Source organism: Podarcis bocagei (genome assembly GCF_964188305.1).
Source record: "Podarcis bocagei genome assembly, chromosome: 3".
Classification (NCBI taxonomy): Eukaryota; Metazoa; Chordata; class Lepidosauria; order Squamata; family Lacertidae; genus Podarcis; species Podarcis bocagei.
Window position 1 is genome coordinate 65,047,756 of NC_138127.1, and position 21,358 is coordinate 65,069,113.

Here is a 21,358-nt window from a genome sequence, read left to right on the forward strand (position 1 = left end):
GCAAACTGGTAAGATCTCTAATTAGTGCAGGGCTTTAGAATAAAAACAAACTATCATTTTCTTTTTAAAGAATTTAACTATGTTTAAACTTGTATTTCCCTCTCTCTTCTTCCTGATAATGCTAACACAGTGTAAAATATGGCCTAGTCATGCTTTTCGCTTCCACCTTCAACAGCCAATGATATGAAGCACAATGCACCTGGTAATGATTGGTAAAGCTCCTCTAGGTATACATTTTCTATTATTTAGTATAAACCCACACTACATTGGTTGATGTCAGTGGACTTTCTGGTGCTTTGATCAGAATTGGTAACATTTTTGACAGGGATCCATTACAGAATAGGAAAGATTGAAATTACTTTGTCTGGAGATGAATTAAAGTTTTTCAGAGAAGTGAAAGTGGTATGATAGAGCCATTGTCGCTTGTGGTAAATTCACTTCATGGAAATGCTTCAAAAACCTGTCTAGCCATGATTTACACATGAATTACTGTTGTCTCTGTCAATCATACCACTTCCTAGTCCATGAAAAGCTTTTGTCTGACTTTAGTAATATGTAATAATGGAATTGTGGTTCAGGTTATAGGGTTGCCATGTGTCCTCTTTTCCCAGGACACATCCTCTTTTTCATGCATAGAGTCATCATAGCAATCCATAGTTAAAAGTAGACGTTGGCAAATGTGTCCTCCTTTTTGCTCTTCAAAATATGGCAGACCTATCTCTGCTCCACCATGCCCAAGAAGCAGTATCCTGACAAAACCCTTGTACAAATGGAATAATGCTTTATGTTGTTTTTCTAATCCCAAAGCTCTTTTATTATTCAAATGCTCCCATGAGACTGATGAGTGAATCTGGCATATATGAAAAGGGAAGATCATAAGGTCCCAGAACACAGTCTGCTTCCATGTAGAATGACCAGATTAAACAGTAAAATACAGACAAGCCCATGAAGCCAAACCATTTGTTTCAAGACATTTCCCACATGGTATGATTAGTGTTTACAAGTATCTCCAATGCATTATTTCATTAGGAAAGGAGTCTGCTTTTCTAATTTGCTCAGGCATCGTGTGGTACAATTTGAAATAATTAAAATGTAACAGTTCTAAGGCTGTTCTCAGTTAATATTCTGGAATAATAAGGAGAAACAATGTAGTTCTTCATATTGTAATAAATCAACACACTAGAAAACTGGATTTATGTGCTGGTTGTAAAACTGGGGTTAATTTTCTAGCAACACTTCTGTATAAGATCAGCCTACATTTGATGGTAATTTCACTGTTTAGTTTTGGGCTGAATATTGTATTTTAATGCTCTTAAGCGGCAGTCCTATGCTCCCTGGGAGGGTGCCCCAGGGGCTGTATTATGTTTTGGATCTCTTCCACCTCCAAGGGCAGAAGTAGATTTCCAAACTCAAAGGGAAGCGTATTCAACCTCATACAGCCCATCCTGGCTCTGTGATCCTTGCCTTACTCATCTCGGGGCTCTGACATCAGTTGATGTCAGAAGAGAAGAGGGCGTGCCAGGCCACATTGGCTGAAGGCTCCAGAAGATCCAGAAACTTTCCATTCCCTGAACACATCCCTGAAATGGGGGGAAATGTATGACCAGGGCCAGGGCTGGGTTATCTTGCAACCTAGGCAAGCTACCCACCCCCCAAAAGTGCTATCTTCATGTTCTAAAAAAGATGGCTTGTAGAAACGATGAAATTATTCAAACTACAAAATAAAAATAAATAAAAACATCAGAAATTTATAACACATATCACAAAAACTAATCTATGTAAAACTCGGCTCCTCAAAGGTCTGCACCCTAACTGGCTGCCTAGTTGGCCTAATGGACCTGTTTGTGCCAGTCACAGAGTGTATTTTCCCTCCCTTTGAAAACAAATAGGAGGGGAAGTCATTCGAAGTAAAAAAGAGGAGGATACCAGAAGGTGGGTGGGAAGGAAGTAAGTTAAAACATGGCTTCCTCCTCCCTTCCACCCTGCTGCCATACACCCAGCATGGCTGTTCATCTACCTTCATTTCTTCCTGCCTTCTTCCTGCCACTTGGATTGTTCTGCTCATGTTGAACTTATGAAGGAATGGTGTTTGATATGGTAGTCTTGTTACCACTTTGTTGTTCACATAATCATGTTAAAAGACTTAATTGGAAGTGAAAGTGCAAAGTAGCAGAGAGTAGGCTAGCAGCATTGCTATGTAATAGCAGAATTGAAATAGCTTAATTAGCTGACTCAGTCATGCATCATGCCTAAACTCCAGATGACAGGAACTGTGTAGGCATTCAGCATTGCCTCATAAATGGTACTACAATGCAGTGCTTGCCAGTTGTGTCATTTGGCAATTGTTCCATAATGGTAGCATGAATATCATGCTTACAACTCCTTTCACGTTTTATATATTTGTGGGCATCATTTTCTTTCTTTTTTTTATAATAATATTTACAACATCAAACAACATCAAATCAGCATCAAACAGTTTCAATATCTTATCTTTCATTCACATTTCAACGACCTCCTCACACCTCCCTTTTTGTATTCCACTTCTATTAATTGTTTCAGCAATTCCTTTCCATCTTCCTCTGTTTTCTATCCTATAATTATCTTAACACATTTGTCAGGGAACTGACATCAGAGCTAGAGGCGGAGGGAAGGCTCTCAAATGATGTTGGAGAAGGGCCCAGCAGGGAGAGAGGCAGCTCCGCAGATGGGGAAGCAAATCAGCGCAACACCAGGGATATAGAGGGGCTGATGGGGGAATCGGCCAGAGGGCTCCAGGACTCTTCACCGGACACCAGCAGGGAGAGCACGGGTCCTCCGCTACCCACGCCCACCCTGCGCAGAAGACTTCCGCACAGAGAGAGTAGGAGGAGACTGGGTGTCAAACAACTTTTATGTTGGAAAAGATTTAAGAAACGCCCACTGACGGATTCTGCTAGTGACTGAGGCAGCCACGAAGTGAAGGGCTGCCCAGACTGAAAGGTTTAGCAAGGCAACAAAGCCTGGAGAGGCGGCAACTTACGCACGAGCAACCCATACACATTACAACATTCTAACCTTATTTTTTCCTTTAATACTCTATTAATCTATTTATACTTAATTCCTTATAACATTTCTACTAAAGCCATATAACTTCATTCCAACATTTTTCTAACATTCATTAATTTTACAGTATTTCTGTAAATAGTCTTTAAACTTTTTCCAGTCTTCTTCCACCGACTCTTCTCCCTGGTCTCGGATTCTGCCAGTCATTTCCGCCAATTCCATATAGTCCATCAACTTCATCTGCCATTCTTCCCGGGTGGGTAAATCTTGTGTCTTCCAATACTTCGCGATAAGTATTCTTGCTGCTGTTGTTGCATACATAAAAAAAATTCTGTCCTTCTTTGGCACCATTTGGCCGACCATGCCCAGGAGAAAGGCCTCTGGTTTCTTCAGAAAGTATATTTAAATATATTTTTCATTTCGTTATAAATCATCTCCCAGAATGTCTTAATCCTTGGGCATGTCCACCAAAGGTGAAAGAATGTGCTTTCAGTCTCGTTACATTTCCAAAATTTATTGTCGGGCAAATGATAAATTTTTGCAAGCTTGACTGGTGTCATGTACCACCTATAAATCATTTTCAATTTGTGGGCATCATTTTCAACTCCTCCATCCTCTTTTCTTTGTGTAATTGCTACCCCTTTTGCCATAGTCATTTTCTACTGCTGGGTTGTCATCACCCTTAAGAATGTTTGCAGTGGAATATCTATTTTGTCCCCAATTTTAAATAGCAGTTGAAGGTCCCCCTCCCTTTTTTACACCTAGATCCGCTTTTCACATTACTAGTTCATGTATCTGGGGAATAACTGATGCAAATAACTGAGAATCAGAGTAGGCTTCACCTTAGTAGTATCTACTACAGTGGTACCATGGGTTACAGCTGCTTCAGGTTACAGATGCTTCAGGTTACAGACTCCGCTAACCCAGAAATAGTACCTTGGGTTAAGAACTTTGCTTCAGGATAAGAACAGAAAGCGCACGGTGGCGGCGGGAGGCCCCATTAGATTAAGAACAGTTTCAGGTTAAGAACGGACCTCCAGAACGAATTAAGTTCTTAACCCGAAGTATCACTGTACTAGGATCTTAGAAAATATTTTAATGATGTTTCGTGTGTTATCTTTTCAAACAGCTTGTATGTCTGCAGTGGCAGTCCTTTGAGCTTCATGGGGTGCTGCCCCAGAGGCCTCCCAACTTTGAGGGGATCAATCAATCATCGTATTTGTATGCTATCTTTGCAAAGTTAAAACTGTGCTCAAGGTAGCTTACAACATATAAAAAATTAGTAACTACAAACATAACAAAAGTAGTCATAAACAATAAGCAAAACATCAAAAAGTCACAACCATATACATCATAAGATCTGGAGGAAAATCCCATCGGCCCCCGTGACTGGTCAATGAAAGCACCAGCTGGCCATGTGGACAGGAAACTCTTTCCCCAACTCTCCTGCCAGGCTGCAACCGCCACTGCTGTCAAAAATGGCAGGTGGTCTTTATGGCAGATCTTCCTTGCCACCAAAAAGTGCTGAATCAAATTTGCTTTGAGATGAACTGAGATGCTTTGAAAAGGCATTAAATATTATTTTACTTAGAAGCCCATTAACAGTCAGATTTGGTAGAACTGTGCTCATCTGGACACTTTGTTTCAGAAAGGTATATTCCAGTCTGAGAGTGACCTCCTCTTTTCTTCACCCGTGTTTTTATCACTTGCCAAACTGAAATAAAACTTACCTAAATAATTAAGATAAGCACTAAAGGGCTCTGTATGGTCATATCAACAAAACTCTCAAAAATAGAACTGCAATATAATCTCTCTAGATTAAACAGTCTACAATGGTAATCATGTTTGCATTTAAACATTTTATTCTGAAAGGATTACAACACTGGGCTCATTTTTCCCCCTCCCTTTCCCCAGACAAGAAGGCGACACACTGACTCAAACAAAATGTATTTGTTCTCTAAAAATTTAACTTGCACAAATTTTATAAACAAACTGTATAGGTGTATGAAGTTTTGGCTGATTTAATCAGTAACTTATGTCTTTGGATTTATATAAGCTTGTTTACTCAAGATGCCTGCATTGGAAATGTTTATACTAAAAATACCTCCTATTTTATAGCATTTGAATTAAAATCTATATCATTGTAACATTATTGCTGTGGACTGGTGGGCATGACATAGTACCCCATGGAACTCTTCCTTCCTCTTCTTCATGCATGCAGAATTACCTCTCACCATGAGAGAGGGATGTGCCCAACAGCATGCACAGGGCATGGATTGAATCTTGCACCATGTCATCCTTTACCCCTCTGCCAAATCATATATCCCCATAACAAAAAAGAAGAGACTAGATATCAATGCTGCTAGTAACTTTGTACTGTGATTACTCATATTTAAGTGCATTTTTAAAATTGCCTTGATCTTTTTCTACTGTATCTTAAAAAGTATTTTAGCAGCTTTGTGGACCCAGTGATATAAAAGCAGGGTAAAATTAAGACAAACTAATAATATTAAGAATTTGTTACATGACATTCACCAGTCTCTAAACATAATGGTCTTTGGTCTTTCATTCTGCCTTTACAGTAGAATGGTTGTAATGCATCTGTGAGCATCTCCCTTGTATGGATATTGTCAGTGTTCATCATAATTCTGCAAAATGAAGCAGTATTATTTATTATTTATAGAAGAGGAGCCTACTTGTATCAAAAAGTACACTTTTTAAAAAGTATAACCCACCCTTTATTCAAATATCTCAGGATGGGGAATAATAAAGTAATTTAAAGTAACAACCTGCAACAAAAAAAGAGCAGATAAAATTCACATTACAGATTGCCATAAAACTGCAAAACATATTCTAACTGAACATCAACAGCCTCCCAAGGCCTTAATGATTTGCCATGTTTAAGCTAGTGTCTAAGTACTAAAATATTAGGCACCAGTCAAATTTCAGAAGTGATGGAGTTCCGCATTTGGGACACTGGCACATTCTCATGTCACTGCATAGGGTATACCTCCTGGCAGCAGACGTTAAGAAAAGCTTCCCTAACAGAGCTTATCACTTGGGCAGCACTATGTAAGGAAATATTGTTCTTCAAGTATTAAAGTTCCAAGTTATTCAGGACTTTATAACTCATCACCAGTACCTTGAATTCTGAATGGAAATGTAAGCTGCAGCTTACAAGTTAATCTTAAAGGGCAGTCCTACGTACAGTGTACTACAGCAATCCAGTCAGGAGGTTATCAGGTCATGGATTACTGTGGCCAATCAGTCTCTGTTCAGGAGTGGCCATACCTGGCCAAAAGCACTCTGTGCTACCAGGGGCACTTGAGCCTCCATTGACTCAAGTGTCAATGGATCAACTTGGATCAAGTAGTGCCCCCAGACCAAGAACCTTCTTCTTTACAGGGAGTGCAAGCCCATAAATGGCAGGTAGAGTATATAATTCCTAGACTCTAGAGCAGCCTTTATCAACCTGTGGGTCCCCAGATGTTGTTGAACTACAACTCCCATCACCCCTAGCTAGCAAGGCCAGAGCTCAAGGATGATGCGAGTTGTAGTCCAACAACATCTGCGGACCCACAGGTTGAGAACCGCTGCTCTAGAGCCACTGAACCACAGTGTCACTGTCTTATCAGGATTTCATCTCAGTTTATTGGCTCTCATCCAGCTCATTAAAGTGTCTAGACAATGTTTCAGAACTTGCACAGCCTCATTTGACTTAGATGACAAGAAGAGGTGGTTGTCAGCACACTGATGATACCCCACTCCAAATATCCATTGACCTCTCACGCAGCAGCTTCATGTGGATGTTAAATAGCACGAGGACAAGGTAGAACCGTGAATGACTCTATGGATCATGAAGTTGAGCACAAGTTCCTCAGTGCTACCCTACGGAACCATATCCATTGGTAAGAAGAGAACCAACATAACATTCTGCTTCTAACTCCCAGCCCACAGAGCCAATTCAGTAAGATATCATGGCCAAATGGTATCAAAAGCAGTTGAGAGATCCATGAGAATCAACTTCCCATGTCTCTCTCTTAGAAAAAGGTAATCCATCACGGTGACCAAAGCTGCTTCAGTTTCAAAACAGGGCCTAAAGCAAGACTGGAATGGGTGCTGATAACCAGTCTCTTCCAAGAGGGTCTGCAGCTGACCAACCACTATCCTTTTGAGCACCTAGACCAAAAAGGGGGAATTTGTGACCAGGCGCTAGTAATCTCATTCTGGGTCCAAAGATAGTTGTTAGATGAATGGCCAATTAGATTGTAGGCCACATTCAAAGTGCTAGTTTTAAACTATAAAGCACAGGACTCCAATACTTCAAAGACCTTCTCTCCCAATACAAACCTGCCTTATGATCATAAGAGGCCCTTCTGCATGTGCCTTGATGATGCGGAGTGGTAACAAGAGAATGTGCCATTGCAGTAGCATCCCCTCAGCTGTGGAATGCTCTCCTGTGGCATTGTCAGTTTGTTGGAGCCCAAAAAAGAGAATATTCTTGTTTTCCCCAAGTATTGAAATAATGATGTGGTTTGATTTGGGGCCTTTTATTTTTGTAGTGGGGCAGGAGATTTTTTTCTGTTGTTAATTTCTGGGGGATGAACACTTTTATTAATAATTATTATTAATAATATAACTAATAATTAATAACAATAATTTTGGACATTTTAGGGTACTTCTGTACCGTATTTACTTGAGTAATGTGCCATCGAATCTAATGCTCACCTCAATTTTCAGAACCTTGAAACAAACAAAAAAAGTATTTGCTGGAGAATGTGCCATCGAATCTAGTACATACCTTAATTTCGCAATGTAATTTGGCCCAAAAAGGTGAGCATTAGATTCAAGGAAATATGATATTTTGCATGTCACTTTGAGACTTTTTTGGGGGTAAAAAGTGATGACTAAATTTAATAGAACTATTTAATTTAATAGTCGCTCGACCACCACCACCTTGTTTAGACAAGTGGGAACCACTCTCTGGCTAAGTGATGCGTTGACTGTTTCCAGGATCCAGTCAACCCCTGCGCCCGCCCCCCTCACCTTCACAGCACACTCTGGAGACAGATGGCGAGCTTAATTTTTGAACTGTGCGTGCCAAAGCCTCAAGCCACAGTTGTGCCATTTATACTATTTTTAAATAAAATGTAGACCACATTTCCAAAATATGGAGAAAGAGAGCATGAAGAGTCACTTCAGCTGGAAATACATTTTCAGTTATTTGTTCACCTGCCCCCACATCAACACGGCCACAAGTTTAGGTGCATGGCAGGCAAGAGAAGCAGCAGTGTCAATATATATATAGTTGGTCTTTAAGGTGCTACAGGAAGGAATTTTTTTATTTTGACTATGGCAGACCAACACGGCTACCTATCTGTAATATATATCGGGTGTTAGGACAGTCTATGTTGCGGGTGGAATTAAATGTCTCTTATCTGCAGAGAAGGGTGGTGTTCGTGTTCATATAATCTCTCTTTAAAGGAAAAAAAAAACCATGATAGTACATAATTTAAAGTGTAGAAATAAATAAGAATTAGTCATTTTATTTTAGTTTTGCTTTTTGGGTTAGAAATTTGTCAGCCATCATTTACCTTTGTCAAGGCCTGCACACACTGGCTATGAATGTTTGAACAATCCAGGTTCTTTCCCTCCACAGACCTGAATTTCTGTATAGTTTTTTTAATGCTATTTTTTTAAAGGCTATTTCTAGATTAAGCTATTTTCATGAAAGCAGAGAACCATGTTTATGGTGTCCTTATAAGCTAACTTATAAGCAGCTCTCTGAAATATATGCACTCTCCTGCATACCTGTGCTGTTGAAAATACACAGGCCTGGCACCACTGTGTTTGCCATACATTTTCTTATCTCATAAAAGAATTCAATCAAAAGTGTTATGTTGCTCTCTAAGTAATTCTTAGGTAATCTTAATAACTTGAAAAATTAGAAGAGAAGCTGTCATGTATTTTGAAACACAAAAATTAGCACATTTGAGAGGGGGAAACCCAAGACAAACAGCTAAAAGAATGCAGAAGCACTTTAAAAACAGAATATTTTTATACAAGTGCACATCCTGTATTTAGAGCATAGGCTGCTTCTAAAGGCATTTGTCTGCCGTTTGAATATTTGGGAAAGCATATTTTTATCCAATAACTTTACATTTCTTATTCTGAACACAATTGTGTTTTTTTTTAAAAACCTGTGATTAGGGACTCTATCAAGCAACTGGTACTTTTCAGCGAGCCACCCTTGAATGCTGGATATGCTTAAATCCCTTTGACTTCCACAGGATTCATTATTATGGTCAGTGTTGTCTATGCAGTGGGATGGATCTTGTTAATATCACTGAAATGAGCGAAAAGTCTTTTTTCATCTAGAAGAATGGGTTGTGATTAAAGTACACATAATCTCTTCTCCTTCAAGATAGAAAATGAGTGTGTCATATGATGCCTAGGTCTTCTCTCCTCCTCCTCCATCCCAGTTTTTTATGCTGACTGGTACTAGTTATATTCCTCTCCTCTCTTGTGTTTAGCCCATTTCACCTAATACCTGTAGTCTCAGTGTGTTGAGACCATCATTGAAAGTTCTGGATTGATTAGCTACTTTGGTCTGCTTTTGCAAGGCATGAGCAATCTGTGACCCTCCAGATGTTGCAGATTCCAACTCTCATCAGTATAAAATGTGGACTGAGAATGTCCCTCAGCATTTGGTACCATTTTTTAGAGGTTGGTTTCTAGTGGCAAGAAAGACTCTCCTCCTGCAAAGAGGGGAGTGGTTGTGGTCGGGGCCAGACTCCGCCTCAAGCAGGGGGCATTAGCCCCCTGCCTCCCACTCACCTGGCTGGCGCCCATGCCCACTGACAGGCACCCAACCAGGTACCTTCGAGGGGGCGTGTACGGCAGCGTAAATTGCTGCCGCGCCAGCCTCCCGGCCTCTCTCTTCGTTGGACCGTCGCGAGTCACCCACCCTCCACTCCCTTAGAGCTCAGGGTCTCAGCTTTCTTTTGGCCTTGCTATGGACCTTAGGTTGGTCGCCCTGGTTGTCCGGGGGGCCTGGTAGGAATTTTTCCATTTGGCATTAGGCTTTTTGGTTTTTTCGCATACCTTGTAGCAATCGTCACAACTTTTGTGGTATTGGTGGGTAGGTTAGGCATTGGAATAATGTGTTGTGGTGTGTGGAAGGGCTAGGTGTGGCCATCGCCTACGCCTTCAATTTTGGGTATTCCGTTAAAGGAATCCGGTGGTCGTGTATTCTGTCCGATGCCTACGTGGCGGGAGGCCATAGCACGACCCTCGGTGACATCAGGGGAGAGCTTATAGTTGGATTAGCATCAACAGGCTCCACCTACTGGTGAATAAACCCCCCTGTTTTAGACTCACCCCTCTCCGAGTGGGTGGAGTCAGATGACATAATCCAGTGCCTAAACCAATACCTTTTCACTTGCTGTAATCAATAAAATTGTGGCCTTTTCTTGCCCATTAACCTTATATCACGTGTCCTTGTGTTTTCATTCCACTATGCGGGGATCGGTTCCTCGAACCACAACTAAGTTCATATTAAAATGAGAAATGCTGAAAGGTTTTTTGTGGTGGTTTTGTGAGACTTTTAATTTACTCCCATCTAAATAATTTAATGTTTATGTGTTTGGTTTTGGATTTATTTATTTCTTGAACCAGCATGACCTTCACAAAGAAAGGCAATGGAAAGAAAGAAAAAAGTTATAGCCAGGTAACTTTTAAAATACTCCATGCAGGCAAAAATTAGAAAAGGGAAGGAGTAAAACAAAACAAAGGTTTGAAAGAAAGCTAAAAGAAAAACTTGATTGTCTTAGGAAGTTAGTACATTCCAAAATGAATGAATGTTCTTTTCATCTGCTAAAATTCTTTCCTCCAATCTCTACATACACACTGGACCCTGCTCAGTGCAATCAACATCAACGTTTCCTTATTTATATATTCTTTTATTATACTGTAACTAAAATTATGTTTCAGACCTGTAGGGGGGAAATGTGATGAGTCCCAGACACTGCATTTTATCACTGAATGCTTTACAGCAATGAGAAACAAATGAGCATGAATTATATTGTCTCTAATCTTGAGGTTTATACACAGAATCATTTAGCAACAGTGAAGGGTACTGATTTATACAGGATAATGTAATCTGCTGTCAGTATTCTGTCAGGAATAGCCAGTGGAAATGCTAGTTAGGGTGCTTTCCTGGTCACATTTTACCTAAAAAGTATATAGATTCACAGTATAGTCAAGTTGAAAGGGACCCAGAGGGTCATCTAGTCCAAACCACTGCTATGCATGAATCTCAACTAGCTCATACACAACTGGTGGCCATCTAACCTCTGCTTAAAAACTTCCAAGGAAGGAGAATCCAGCACCTCTCATGGGAGTCTGTTCCACTGTTGAGCAACTCTTACTCTCAGCACGTTCTTCCTGACGTTTAATCGGAATCTACTTTCTTTTAATATGAAGCTGTTGCTTCCACATCAGCATAAAACAAGCTTGCTGCATCCTCTGTGTGGCAGTCCTTTAAATATTTGAAGATGGGAATCACATCTCCTCTCAGGCCCCTCTTTACCAGGTTGAACATACCCCATTCCCTCAACTGTTCCGCATAAGGCTCGGTTTCCAGACCCTTAATCACATTGCAGCTTGCCAATATCCTTCTTAACTTGTGGTGCTCTGAACTTGGACACAGTACTCTAGGTGTGGTCTGACAGAGGTGGAACAGAGTGGGACTATGCTTTCCCTTGATCTGGACACTATACTTCTGTTAATGCAACCTAGAATAGCATTAGTCTTTTTTGCTGCTGCATCACACTGTTGACTCATGTTCAGTTTGTGTTCTGCGAAGACCCCTAGATTCTTTTTACATGTAGTACTGGCAATCCAGGTGTCCCTCACCTGATATTTGTGCAACTAATTATTCCTGCCAAAATGTAGAAGCTTACATTTGTCCCCATTGAAGTTCATTCTGTTCAGTTTGAGCCCAGTTCTCCAATCGATTAGTGCCACATTGAATCCTGATTCTGTCTTCAGCAGCATTGGCTACCCCTCCCAGTTTGGTATCATCTGCAAATTTTGATGAACACCCCCTCAATGCCTTCATCCAAATCGTTTATAAAGATGTTGAACAACAATGGGCCCAGGACAAAACCCTGTGGCATCCAACTTGTCACTTTTCTCCAAGTTCATGAGGAACAATTAGTGAGCAGTCTTTCGGTTCGGTCAGTCAACCAGCTACAAATCCACCTTGCAGTTACCTCACCCATCCACATTTTACCAGCTGCTCTGCAAGAATATTATGGGGAACCTTTCTCAAAAGCATTGCTGAAATCACGATAAACTATGTCCACAGCATTCCCTTGATCCACCAAGTTTGTAACTGGGATTATTTTTCAGCCAGAACTCACCACCTCTCAGGTGGGTGCCATTGCCATTGTAAGAGAACAACGGATGCATTCATGGTAAATTCCAGCACCTCTTTTTCTAGAAAAATAGCACTGCTTCTAGCTCATATCAAAAAAAGAAACGGGATGTTATTACTTTCTTTCTTTCTTTACTTTCTTTTTTTAAGAAACTCATGGTCTTAGTAATCATAGCATCCTTTTCTAAGTGCTCACAGATTGACTGTTTAATTATCTGTACTAGAACCTTTCCTGCTATTGATGTCAAGCTCACTAGTCAACCGTTACCTGGGTCTTCTTCTTTCCCCCCTTTTTGAAGTTGGGGACAACATTTGCCTGCTTTCAGTCTGCAGGGACGTCACCTGTTCTCCAAGAATTCTCAAAGATTGTAGACAGAGGCTCTGATATTACACCCACAAGCTCCTTTAGTACCCTTGGGTGCAGCTCATCAGGCCCTGGAGATTTGAATTCATTTAAAGTAGCTAGGGGTTGCCTTACTACATCTTTTCCTATCTTGGGCTTCAACTCACTCCTTGCATCATTTATTCTGTTATCACCCGGTTGCACACTGCTTTCCTTTTGTGTGAAGACAGAGGCAAAGTAGGTATTGAGCAATTCTGCCTTCTCTCTGTCACCCAATAGCATTTCTCTGCTCCACTTGCTTGTTCTTCTTGCTTTGTGCATAGCCAAAGAAATCTTTTACATTTTTAAAAAACCTCTCTTGAAAGCCTGAGCTTTCACCTGCCTGACCTCCCACAACTGTTGCTTACTCTTCCTTCATTATTTCTCCTTTTTGCATACACACACACACACACACACACACACACACACAAAATAGAAAGCACAAGGAAAACTAAATGGGTGAAAGGTGAAAATTAGATACCATTGTAGTTTTCCATAAAACTCCTGCCTTTTCATCTGTCAGAAAGCTCAAACCTGCTATTTCTTTAATCAGATTTTAATAAAAATAAAAATAAGAGTACTGGTGGCAAAAAGGACCCTAGTCATATCCCTACACAGTGTTAATCCAATGGAGCAGAACACATACCTGAAATAATTTTGAGATCGGATTGGAAGTAGGGTGGTCATATGCCCGATTTTATCTGTGCTCCCTTTTTTGTTGATGCTTTTCCTCCCCCCCCTTTTTTTTTTCCTTTTTGGTCATGCTTAAATTTGAGTAAGAGAATCAACAAGGTCCACTTTTTTATCTCCTAAATGAGGGTATAAGACAGGGCTATCCAAGCAGTTCCATTCCACAAGCACACCCTGAAATTCAACAAAAAGATGCAACTATGAACCTGAGCAACTGTAACCAAACTGTAACCAAATGGGAAGAATTTGAAAGAGGGCAGTAGCTCTCCACCTGAAAATCTAAAGCAAGTGAGCCTTTCTTTCACAAAGTTCAAACACCACAACCTCCACAGTTATCACACAAACGTGGGCAGCCAGTTCTGGCTTAATGTAACCAGCCTAGATGGATGAGGGTCAAGAGTCTACTTTATATTGCCCACCTCTGGGCCACAAATCATCCTGTCTGCTGGAAGTCTGAGCCGCTTTTCTCATTTGCGAACTCAGTGTATTACAAACAAAATTTGTCTTCTTTTAAAAATGTTTTTTGAAGTAAGCACCATGACAAGCTTTTAAATCATTCAATATAGCAATACATCCTGCTAGCATAAATATGAATTTTCATATCTTTGCTATTGTTGAATTATCTTAACTTTCCTTCTTGGTGTCTTTGTTAATCATAATCATCATTTTCTCCTTTTGAAGTTGGGTTGATTGAAATTGCTGTTTGTGTAATGGCTAACTACATTTGTTTTCACACGAAAAGAACAGTAATGGATATCTGTGGCAAAACATAGATTACTTCAGGACCAGAAAAGCATAGTTTTATATCTGTATGAAATCTTTGGCTTTAGAGTATAGAAGATTTAACCCTTGTCAGGTGTCTTGAAGGTCACTGGTTGATCTATGGATTAATCAGTTTAAGAGTGAAACCCAACCAGTGACAGGTCGTGTGTGTGTGTGTGTGTGTGTGTGTGTGTGTGTGTGTGTGTGTGTGTGGCTGTAACAGACTTGCGATTTTCTATAATGCTTTTAGTCGGACCATGAAACTCTGATGTAAAGCTTATCTCTGATCTTTGACTTTTGCCGTACTCATGGGATCCTATGTGTGTCTTGTAGGGGGACGGGGGCATGAATTTCTTAACATTTGACACCTGGCTCCACCAGGTTCCTTGTCCACAATCTTTAACACAGCACTTTTCAAAAGCATTAATAAACTTTAAGCCGTTAAGCTGTATGACCAGTGGGTCATAAAAAACTATTGTGCTTAGTCTTTTCTTCACTGATGGATTATCATATTGACATGTAATCCTTTTCCACTTTTGTCTCTCTTATTCACAGCTGTTGTGAACTTGGATAACTCTGTGGTTGATTTAGAGACTCTTCAAGCCCTTTATGAGAATGTGAGTAACAAGACAAATATATATCATGAATATATACTCATTGTATTATTAGCACTTTTTGATTGCCTGAAAACCAGGGCAAAGCCATTATGTTGTGGCTATGGGAGTGTTGCTATAATAGAACAGTTTCCTGGTTCAAATCAAATGGAAAACCCCATGCAGAAATTAAAAGGTCTGGGAAATTGTGTAACCCCTCAAAGACAGGACATTACAAATTAGTAGACTAAGACATGTAGTCTAGCATAATAGGAAAGCACAGTGGAAAAATTATGTTCCTACACATCAAAAAGTTAGTCAGAGGACATATGCCAGATCTCTTTGGTGCATTTTTAATAGTCAGCTGCTGGTTTTATTATGAAATAGCTGTTTTACATTTTAATCATTCTTAGCATGTAATAAAAGCCAGTATTAACACACATTAATATACTGTAAGGTCATGGATTGGCTGGCACTCAATCTTATCTTTCGCCTAACATGAGTATATTTAAAATAATTATTTTAAAATCCATTTTCTTTCTGTATTCACTTTTCTCACTTTATTTAATTGCTATAGTCTACATCATTTTCCCTCCATGTATCTACTGATCTGATTTCACTTTAAAGCCACAAAACTGTCTGTTCATAAATGATATTATTTCTACCTAAAATTAAAGAAAATCCAAGGAGCATCCAAGCTGAAATGGAAAGCTAAAGTACAGTACACCAATATATGCTCCCCCCCACACACACACTTCAAGTGGTTTGGAAGAGCAACTTAAACATATTTTTAAATGGATTCCCTACCCCAATGCCTAAACTCAGACTTCAGCCCCCAAATTATGTCAGCTTATAGTCCAAACTTGCTTTCTGGAGGGGAAGGAGAAGAGAAGAGCATGCTCTTGTGCCAAAAGTGTTTTCGACCTTCCTGTGGAATCCCTCTTTCCTAGTCATTGTTCCTAGCAAAATAAATTCTTTCCAGGGCCACCAATGGAATTCCAGCAGCCCTGATTCTCTCTGCAAGCTTACAACAATACATATTGTCTTTAAAAGTACAGTCCCTGTTAAAAATTAGTTGCTGAGCATGGCTGTCTATTAGTTACTAAATGTGAATGAAAGCATGTGTAAAAAAAAAGGATATATTCTAATGTTTTCAAGAAGTGGATAAATTCCATTAGGCGAGCCAGTGTGGTGTAGTGGTTAAGAGCGGTAGTCTCGTAATCTGGGGAACCGGGTTCGCGTCTCCGCTCCTCCACCTGCAGCAGCTGGGTGACCTTGGGCCAGTCACACTTCTTTGAAGTCTCTCAGCCCCACTCACCTCACAGAGTGTTTGTTGTGGGGGAGGAAGGGAAAGGAGATTGTTAGCCGCTTTGAGACTCCTGAAGGGGAGTGAAAGGCGGGATATCAAATCCAAACTCTTCTTCTTCTTCTTCCTGGGGCCATTACCGAAAAGGTTTTTTATATGCATGTGCACCCTGGATGTTGAGATGGGTAGAGGGAGCCCTCTTGGTTATTCCACCATTCTTAGAAGCTCAGAGCTAGGTGGGAGTGGTGCCCCAGGAGAGGACATTCTCTGTGGCAGACCCTAAGCTGTGGAACTCCCCATAGAGGTCCATCTGACATCTTCATTATATACCTTTGGGCCAATGCTGAAGGCATACAACTTTATCCTGTTTTTTGTTTTGTTTTTACATCTATGATGCATATTTTAGTTCAACTTTATTTTTGTGATTGTTTTTAACATTGAGTTTTAATGGCTGTAACCCACTCTGGGGACCATAAGGTGAATGGCAGGTGGTTGTTGTTGTTTCTTGTGACATAGTGGGGGTTTAAGATAGCTCATCTGATAATATCAAAGGATGACAGGGTAAATAAGGGGAGGGCACTCACTGTAAAATGGCTTAATAGCTTATCACTATCACCCTTAATTGTGCCAAACAGCAAGAAAGAGATGCATGTAGAGTAGAAACGTAATATAAATACCTGACCCGCTATTTATGCTTTTTAGCCTTGCTTTGATGGTGACACTAGCTCTTAATCAGGGAAGTAGCAATGAAGCTGTTGAAAGGACCTGTTCAGGCTACTATGGCGAAAATATTCATAGAGGCTTGTGCTGCTTTGTCTATTAAACATAAAAGAAAGAACAAGCTGGAGTGAAAATAATCTTCTTGGCGAGTCTCTTAATCTTAAACTTTTTCAGAAAAGTGGGGGGAGGAAACACCACTGCTTTGCTCTTGTCCTTGGGGTCTACTGCCTTGAGAGCCTAGGGAAATGTTGACATCTTCCCTGGATTTATGAGTTGCTACTGCTCTTGCTGTATGGAGGAGAAGACAAGAGGAGCTTGCCAAGGAAGCTACTGCTGTGGATATCACTGCTGGAAAAGTGGGCCTAACTGGAACTCTGATCTGCAGCTGGCGCCATCTCACCTACATTTTCTGCTAAAAATATAGCGTCTCAAATAATTCTTCTCTTAGTTTAACTCCTCCACAAAGAGGGAGTTTTCTCTTTCACCCCCAGCTTTCCCTCCAGAACAAGGAGGATTCTTTTTCTGCTGAAGCCTTTAAAGAATTGCCCCCGTTTTACTGCTCCATATTTCCAAATCTTTTATTAACTTGCACAACCTTTCCTGTTACTTTTCATACACTGCGTTCATTAATTGTCACATCTGAACATTCTTTTTACTGTACAGTTAAAACACTGCGGTACTAGTTCTCAGACATTTTATTTGATCTCTGAAACATATGGGAGCATTTGTTTTATGATCTTTCTTCAAAATGTAATCACTTTTTTCTGATTACATATGTTTGGCATGGCGCTTTTCCTTCGAGATGTGAAAGAAGTTTGGGCAGCCTCCAAGTCTAAACACACCCTAATTTCAAAAGCCGCAATCCTGAGGGCTTAATTCCTGTTTACTAAGGAATTAAAGACTTGTTAAACTGCATAGTTACTGAATACATCTTAGACATTTTCTATTTTCCAGTGAAAAACCCAGATAGCTCATTTAGGCTTATTGTTCTGTGTTATTGGGGATAGTTACTAGCATAATAATACCATGGGTATTCTTCCTCTTCCTCTTCCTCTTCCTCTTCCTCTTCCTCTTCCTCTTGTCCTTCTTCTCCTCATCCTCCTCCAGTCTCTGGGTACTTGCTGAATGGTTACTTAAGAAGTTGTTACAGTAACATTTAATTAAAGAGGCTCTAGTTAACCTAGAGAAGAGCAGATTAAGAAGCTACATGATTGTGGATACCTGAAGGACCCATGAGTTGCTGCATCACACTGTTGACTCATGTCAAGCTTGTTCCTTTTCACATGTACTTCTGTCAAGCCAGGTGTGCCTCATCTTACATTTGCGCCACCAGTTATACCTGCCTAAGTGCAGAACCCTGATTGACCCTGGATTAATGAATTATAAATGAAATAAGTCAAAGGTTAAGTACTGTTCTAAGAATATATTAGAAAGGAAACAAAGGATAAGCTAATAATGTTAGGTATATTCACCATCAGAAGGAAAATACACATCGGGAAATGATAGGAAGTCCAATTATGTGGTTTTTGTTTTTTAATCTATGTTAATAAATAGAGAAGACAACAAGAGATACAGTGGTACCTCCGGTTAAGAACTTAATTCGTTCTGGAGGTCCGTTCTTAACCTGAAACTGTTCTTAACCTGAAGCACCACTTTAGCTAATGGGGCCTCCCGCTGCCACTGCGCCGCCGCTGCGCCATTTCTGTTCTCAGCCTGAAGCAAAGTTCTTAACCCGAGGTACTATTTCTGGGTTAGCGGAGTCTGTAACCTGATATCTGTAATCTGAAGCGTCTCTAACCCAAGGTACCACTGTAGTAGAAATATAAATTAAGTTTATTGTTTGTTAACAAATGGAGTATAGACTTGTACTGTATATGGTTGCTGTTTTGTTTATAAGATTTATACCCATGTCTAGTTGGAGAAGATGTAAGTGTAGAACCGTTCATTTGTCCCTATTGAAAATTATTTTGTTAGTTTTGGCTCAGTTCTCCAGTCTGTTCTCCAAGTCCTCTCAAATCCTAATTCTATTTTATGAAGTATTATCTACCCGTCACAATTTGGTGCCTGCAAATTTGGTGAGCATCCCCTCTATTCCTTCATCCAATTTCTTTATAAAGGTGTTGGACAACACCAGGCCCAGGAAAAGAACCCTGTATCTCCCCAATTGTTACTTCTCTCCCCCCCCCCTCAGGTTTATGAGGAACTTCCTCCTCTCCTAGACAAGGACTTACTATCATAGATTGTTGTTATAAAATGATGGGAAGTGTGTTTAATGTAGCAATTGGGGAAGGAGGGGCTCTTGCACACTTTCTGGTTTTTCTTATTCCCCCCTCTCCATACATCACAGTCTGTTATCAGCCACCAATGAAAGGATGTGCTGTGATTAATAATACATAATACATGTGTATATGTGAAGAACAATATATTTATGAGCAGTCAAGGATTTATGAGATGAGAGTTCTGAAAAGTATCTTTCAGGAGACTCCCACCCAATTGGTTTTACTTTCCTGCTTAAAGTATATTTGATGGGGAACTGTGCAGGAATATTATCTTGTGTCTTGTTTGCTGTACTATATTACAATTAGCTTGTGCCATCAGTTTTCTATTTAATTTATTTCAATGTATTGTTTCAAAGATGTTTCAAGTGTAATCAGGAGCTAATGAAATTTTATGTGAACAATATGTTGAATGTTTTCTTTGACAAAATGCTCTTGAGGGGAATAGGAATGTCCTTTTTATTTCCTGAATTTGGCTTCAATTTTATATACATGCACACAAAGAGAGACAAATATAACCAAAATTAGCTTTGGAGACTTGACACTTGACGCAGCCCACAAATAGTGTACCAGAAAACTTAGCTCATATTCCAAGAAGCAGGAGAAACATTTTACTGAATCTCAACTAGATCATACATGGCAGATCGCCCTACAACTCCACTTAAAAACCTTCAAGGAAGGAGAATCAACCACTTCTCGTGGAGTCTGTTCCACTGTTGAAAAGCTCTTACCGTCAGAATGTTTTTCCTGATGTTTAGTTTGAATCTGCTTTCTTATAACTTGAATCCATTGGTTTGTGTCCTAGCCTCTGGAGCAGGGGGGAAAAAGCTTGCTTCATCCTCCATGTGACAGCCCTTTAGATGTTTGAAGATGGCTATCATGTCTCTTCTCAGTCTCCTCTTTTCCAGGCTAAACATACCTAATTCCCTCAATCATTCTTCGTAAGGCTTGGTTTCCAGACCCTTGATCATTTTGGTCGCCCTCCTCTGCACACGTTCCATCTTATCAATATCCTTCTTCAACTGTGTGCCCAGAAATGGACTCAGTATTCCAGGCGTAGTCTGATGAAGGCAGAATAGAGTGGGACTATTACTTCCCTTAGGGGACACAGGTGGCGCTAAACCACAGAGCCTAGCACTTGCCGATCAGAAGGTTGGCGGTTCGAAACCCCGCGACGGGGTGAGCTCCCGTTGCTTGGTCCCTGCTCCTGCCAACCTAGCAGTTCGAAAGGACGTCAAAGTGCAAGTAGATAAATAGGTACCGCTTCAGCAGGAAGGTAAACAGCGTTTCCATGTGCTGCACTGGTTCGCCAGAAGCAGCTTAGTCATGCTGGCCACATGACCCGAAAGCTGTACGCCGGCTCCCTCGGCCAATAAAGTGAGATGAGCACTGCAACCCCAGAGTTGGCCACGACTGGACCTAATGGTCAGGGGTACCTTTACCTTTTATTACTTCCCTTGACCTGGACACAATACTTCTGTTGATGCAGCCTAGAATAGCAATAGTTATTTCTGATGCTGCACCACACTGCTGACTCATGGGGGTCCCTTTCAACTCCACAATTCTATGATACTATGAAACATGTTGGCTCAGTGCAACATAGGGCAGCAGAGTCATATTTCCCCACCTAGTCACTTGTGCTGCCTTTGAAGGTAGGGCAGCACACTTGAAGTGGCACCTATGTGCCATAAGCCTAATCCAGGGGTCTGCAACCTTTAAGACAAAAAGAGCCACTTGGACCCGTTTCCGAAGAAAAAACAACTGGGAGCCACAAAACCATTGCAACATTTAAAACAAATATATCTCCGGAGCCACAATCTGAGAGCGGGCGGGAAGGTGACGTCAGGACGGTGCGTGACTAACGCACGCACCGCCCCCATGCGACGTCACAGCCAGTACAGCGCCCGCCACAGTGAGGAGTGTTCGGGTGCACAATGCGCCTCCTCCCCTCACTAGTATCTGCCCCGGAGCCGCAGCAAAGATGTAAAAGAGCCACATGCGTCTCCGGAGCCGCAGGTTGCAGACCCCTGGCCTAATCTCTCAAATTTCACTGCAGATTTTCCTGTGTTATTAATGAGGCTCTAGGCTTTGGAACTGAACTGAAAGCATACTTCACTCTTTTCTGTAATTCCTGTTTCTCTCATGTTG

General features: G+C 40.6%; 1 protein-coding gene across 1 annotated transcript in view; it reads left to right on the top strand.

The window, feature by feature from the left end:
* Positions 1-21,358, top strand: part of FMN2 (formin 2) — a 151,390-nt gene that overhangs the window by 78,509 nt on the left and 51,523 nt on the right. Inside the window, exon 8 of the mRNA XM_081188003.1 lies at positions 14,871-14,932. Within this exon, the coding sequence (XP_081044129.1) occupies positions 14,871-14,932 (62 nt within the window). The remainder of the gene's footprint in view (positions 1-14,870; positions 14,933-21,358) is intronic.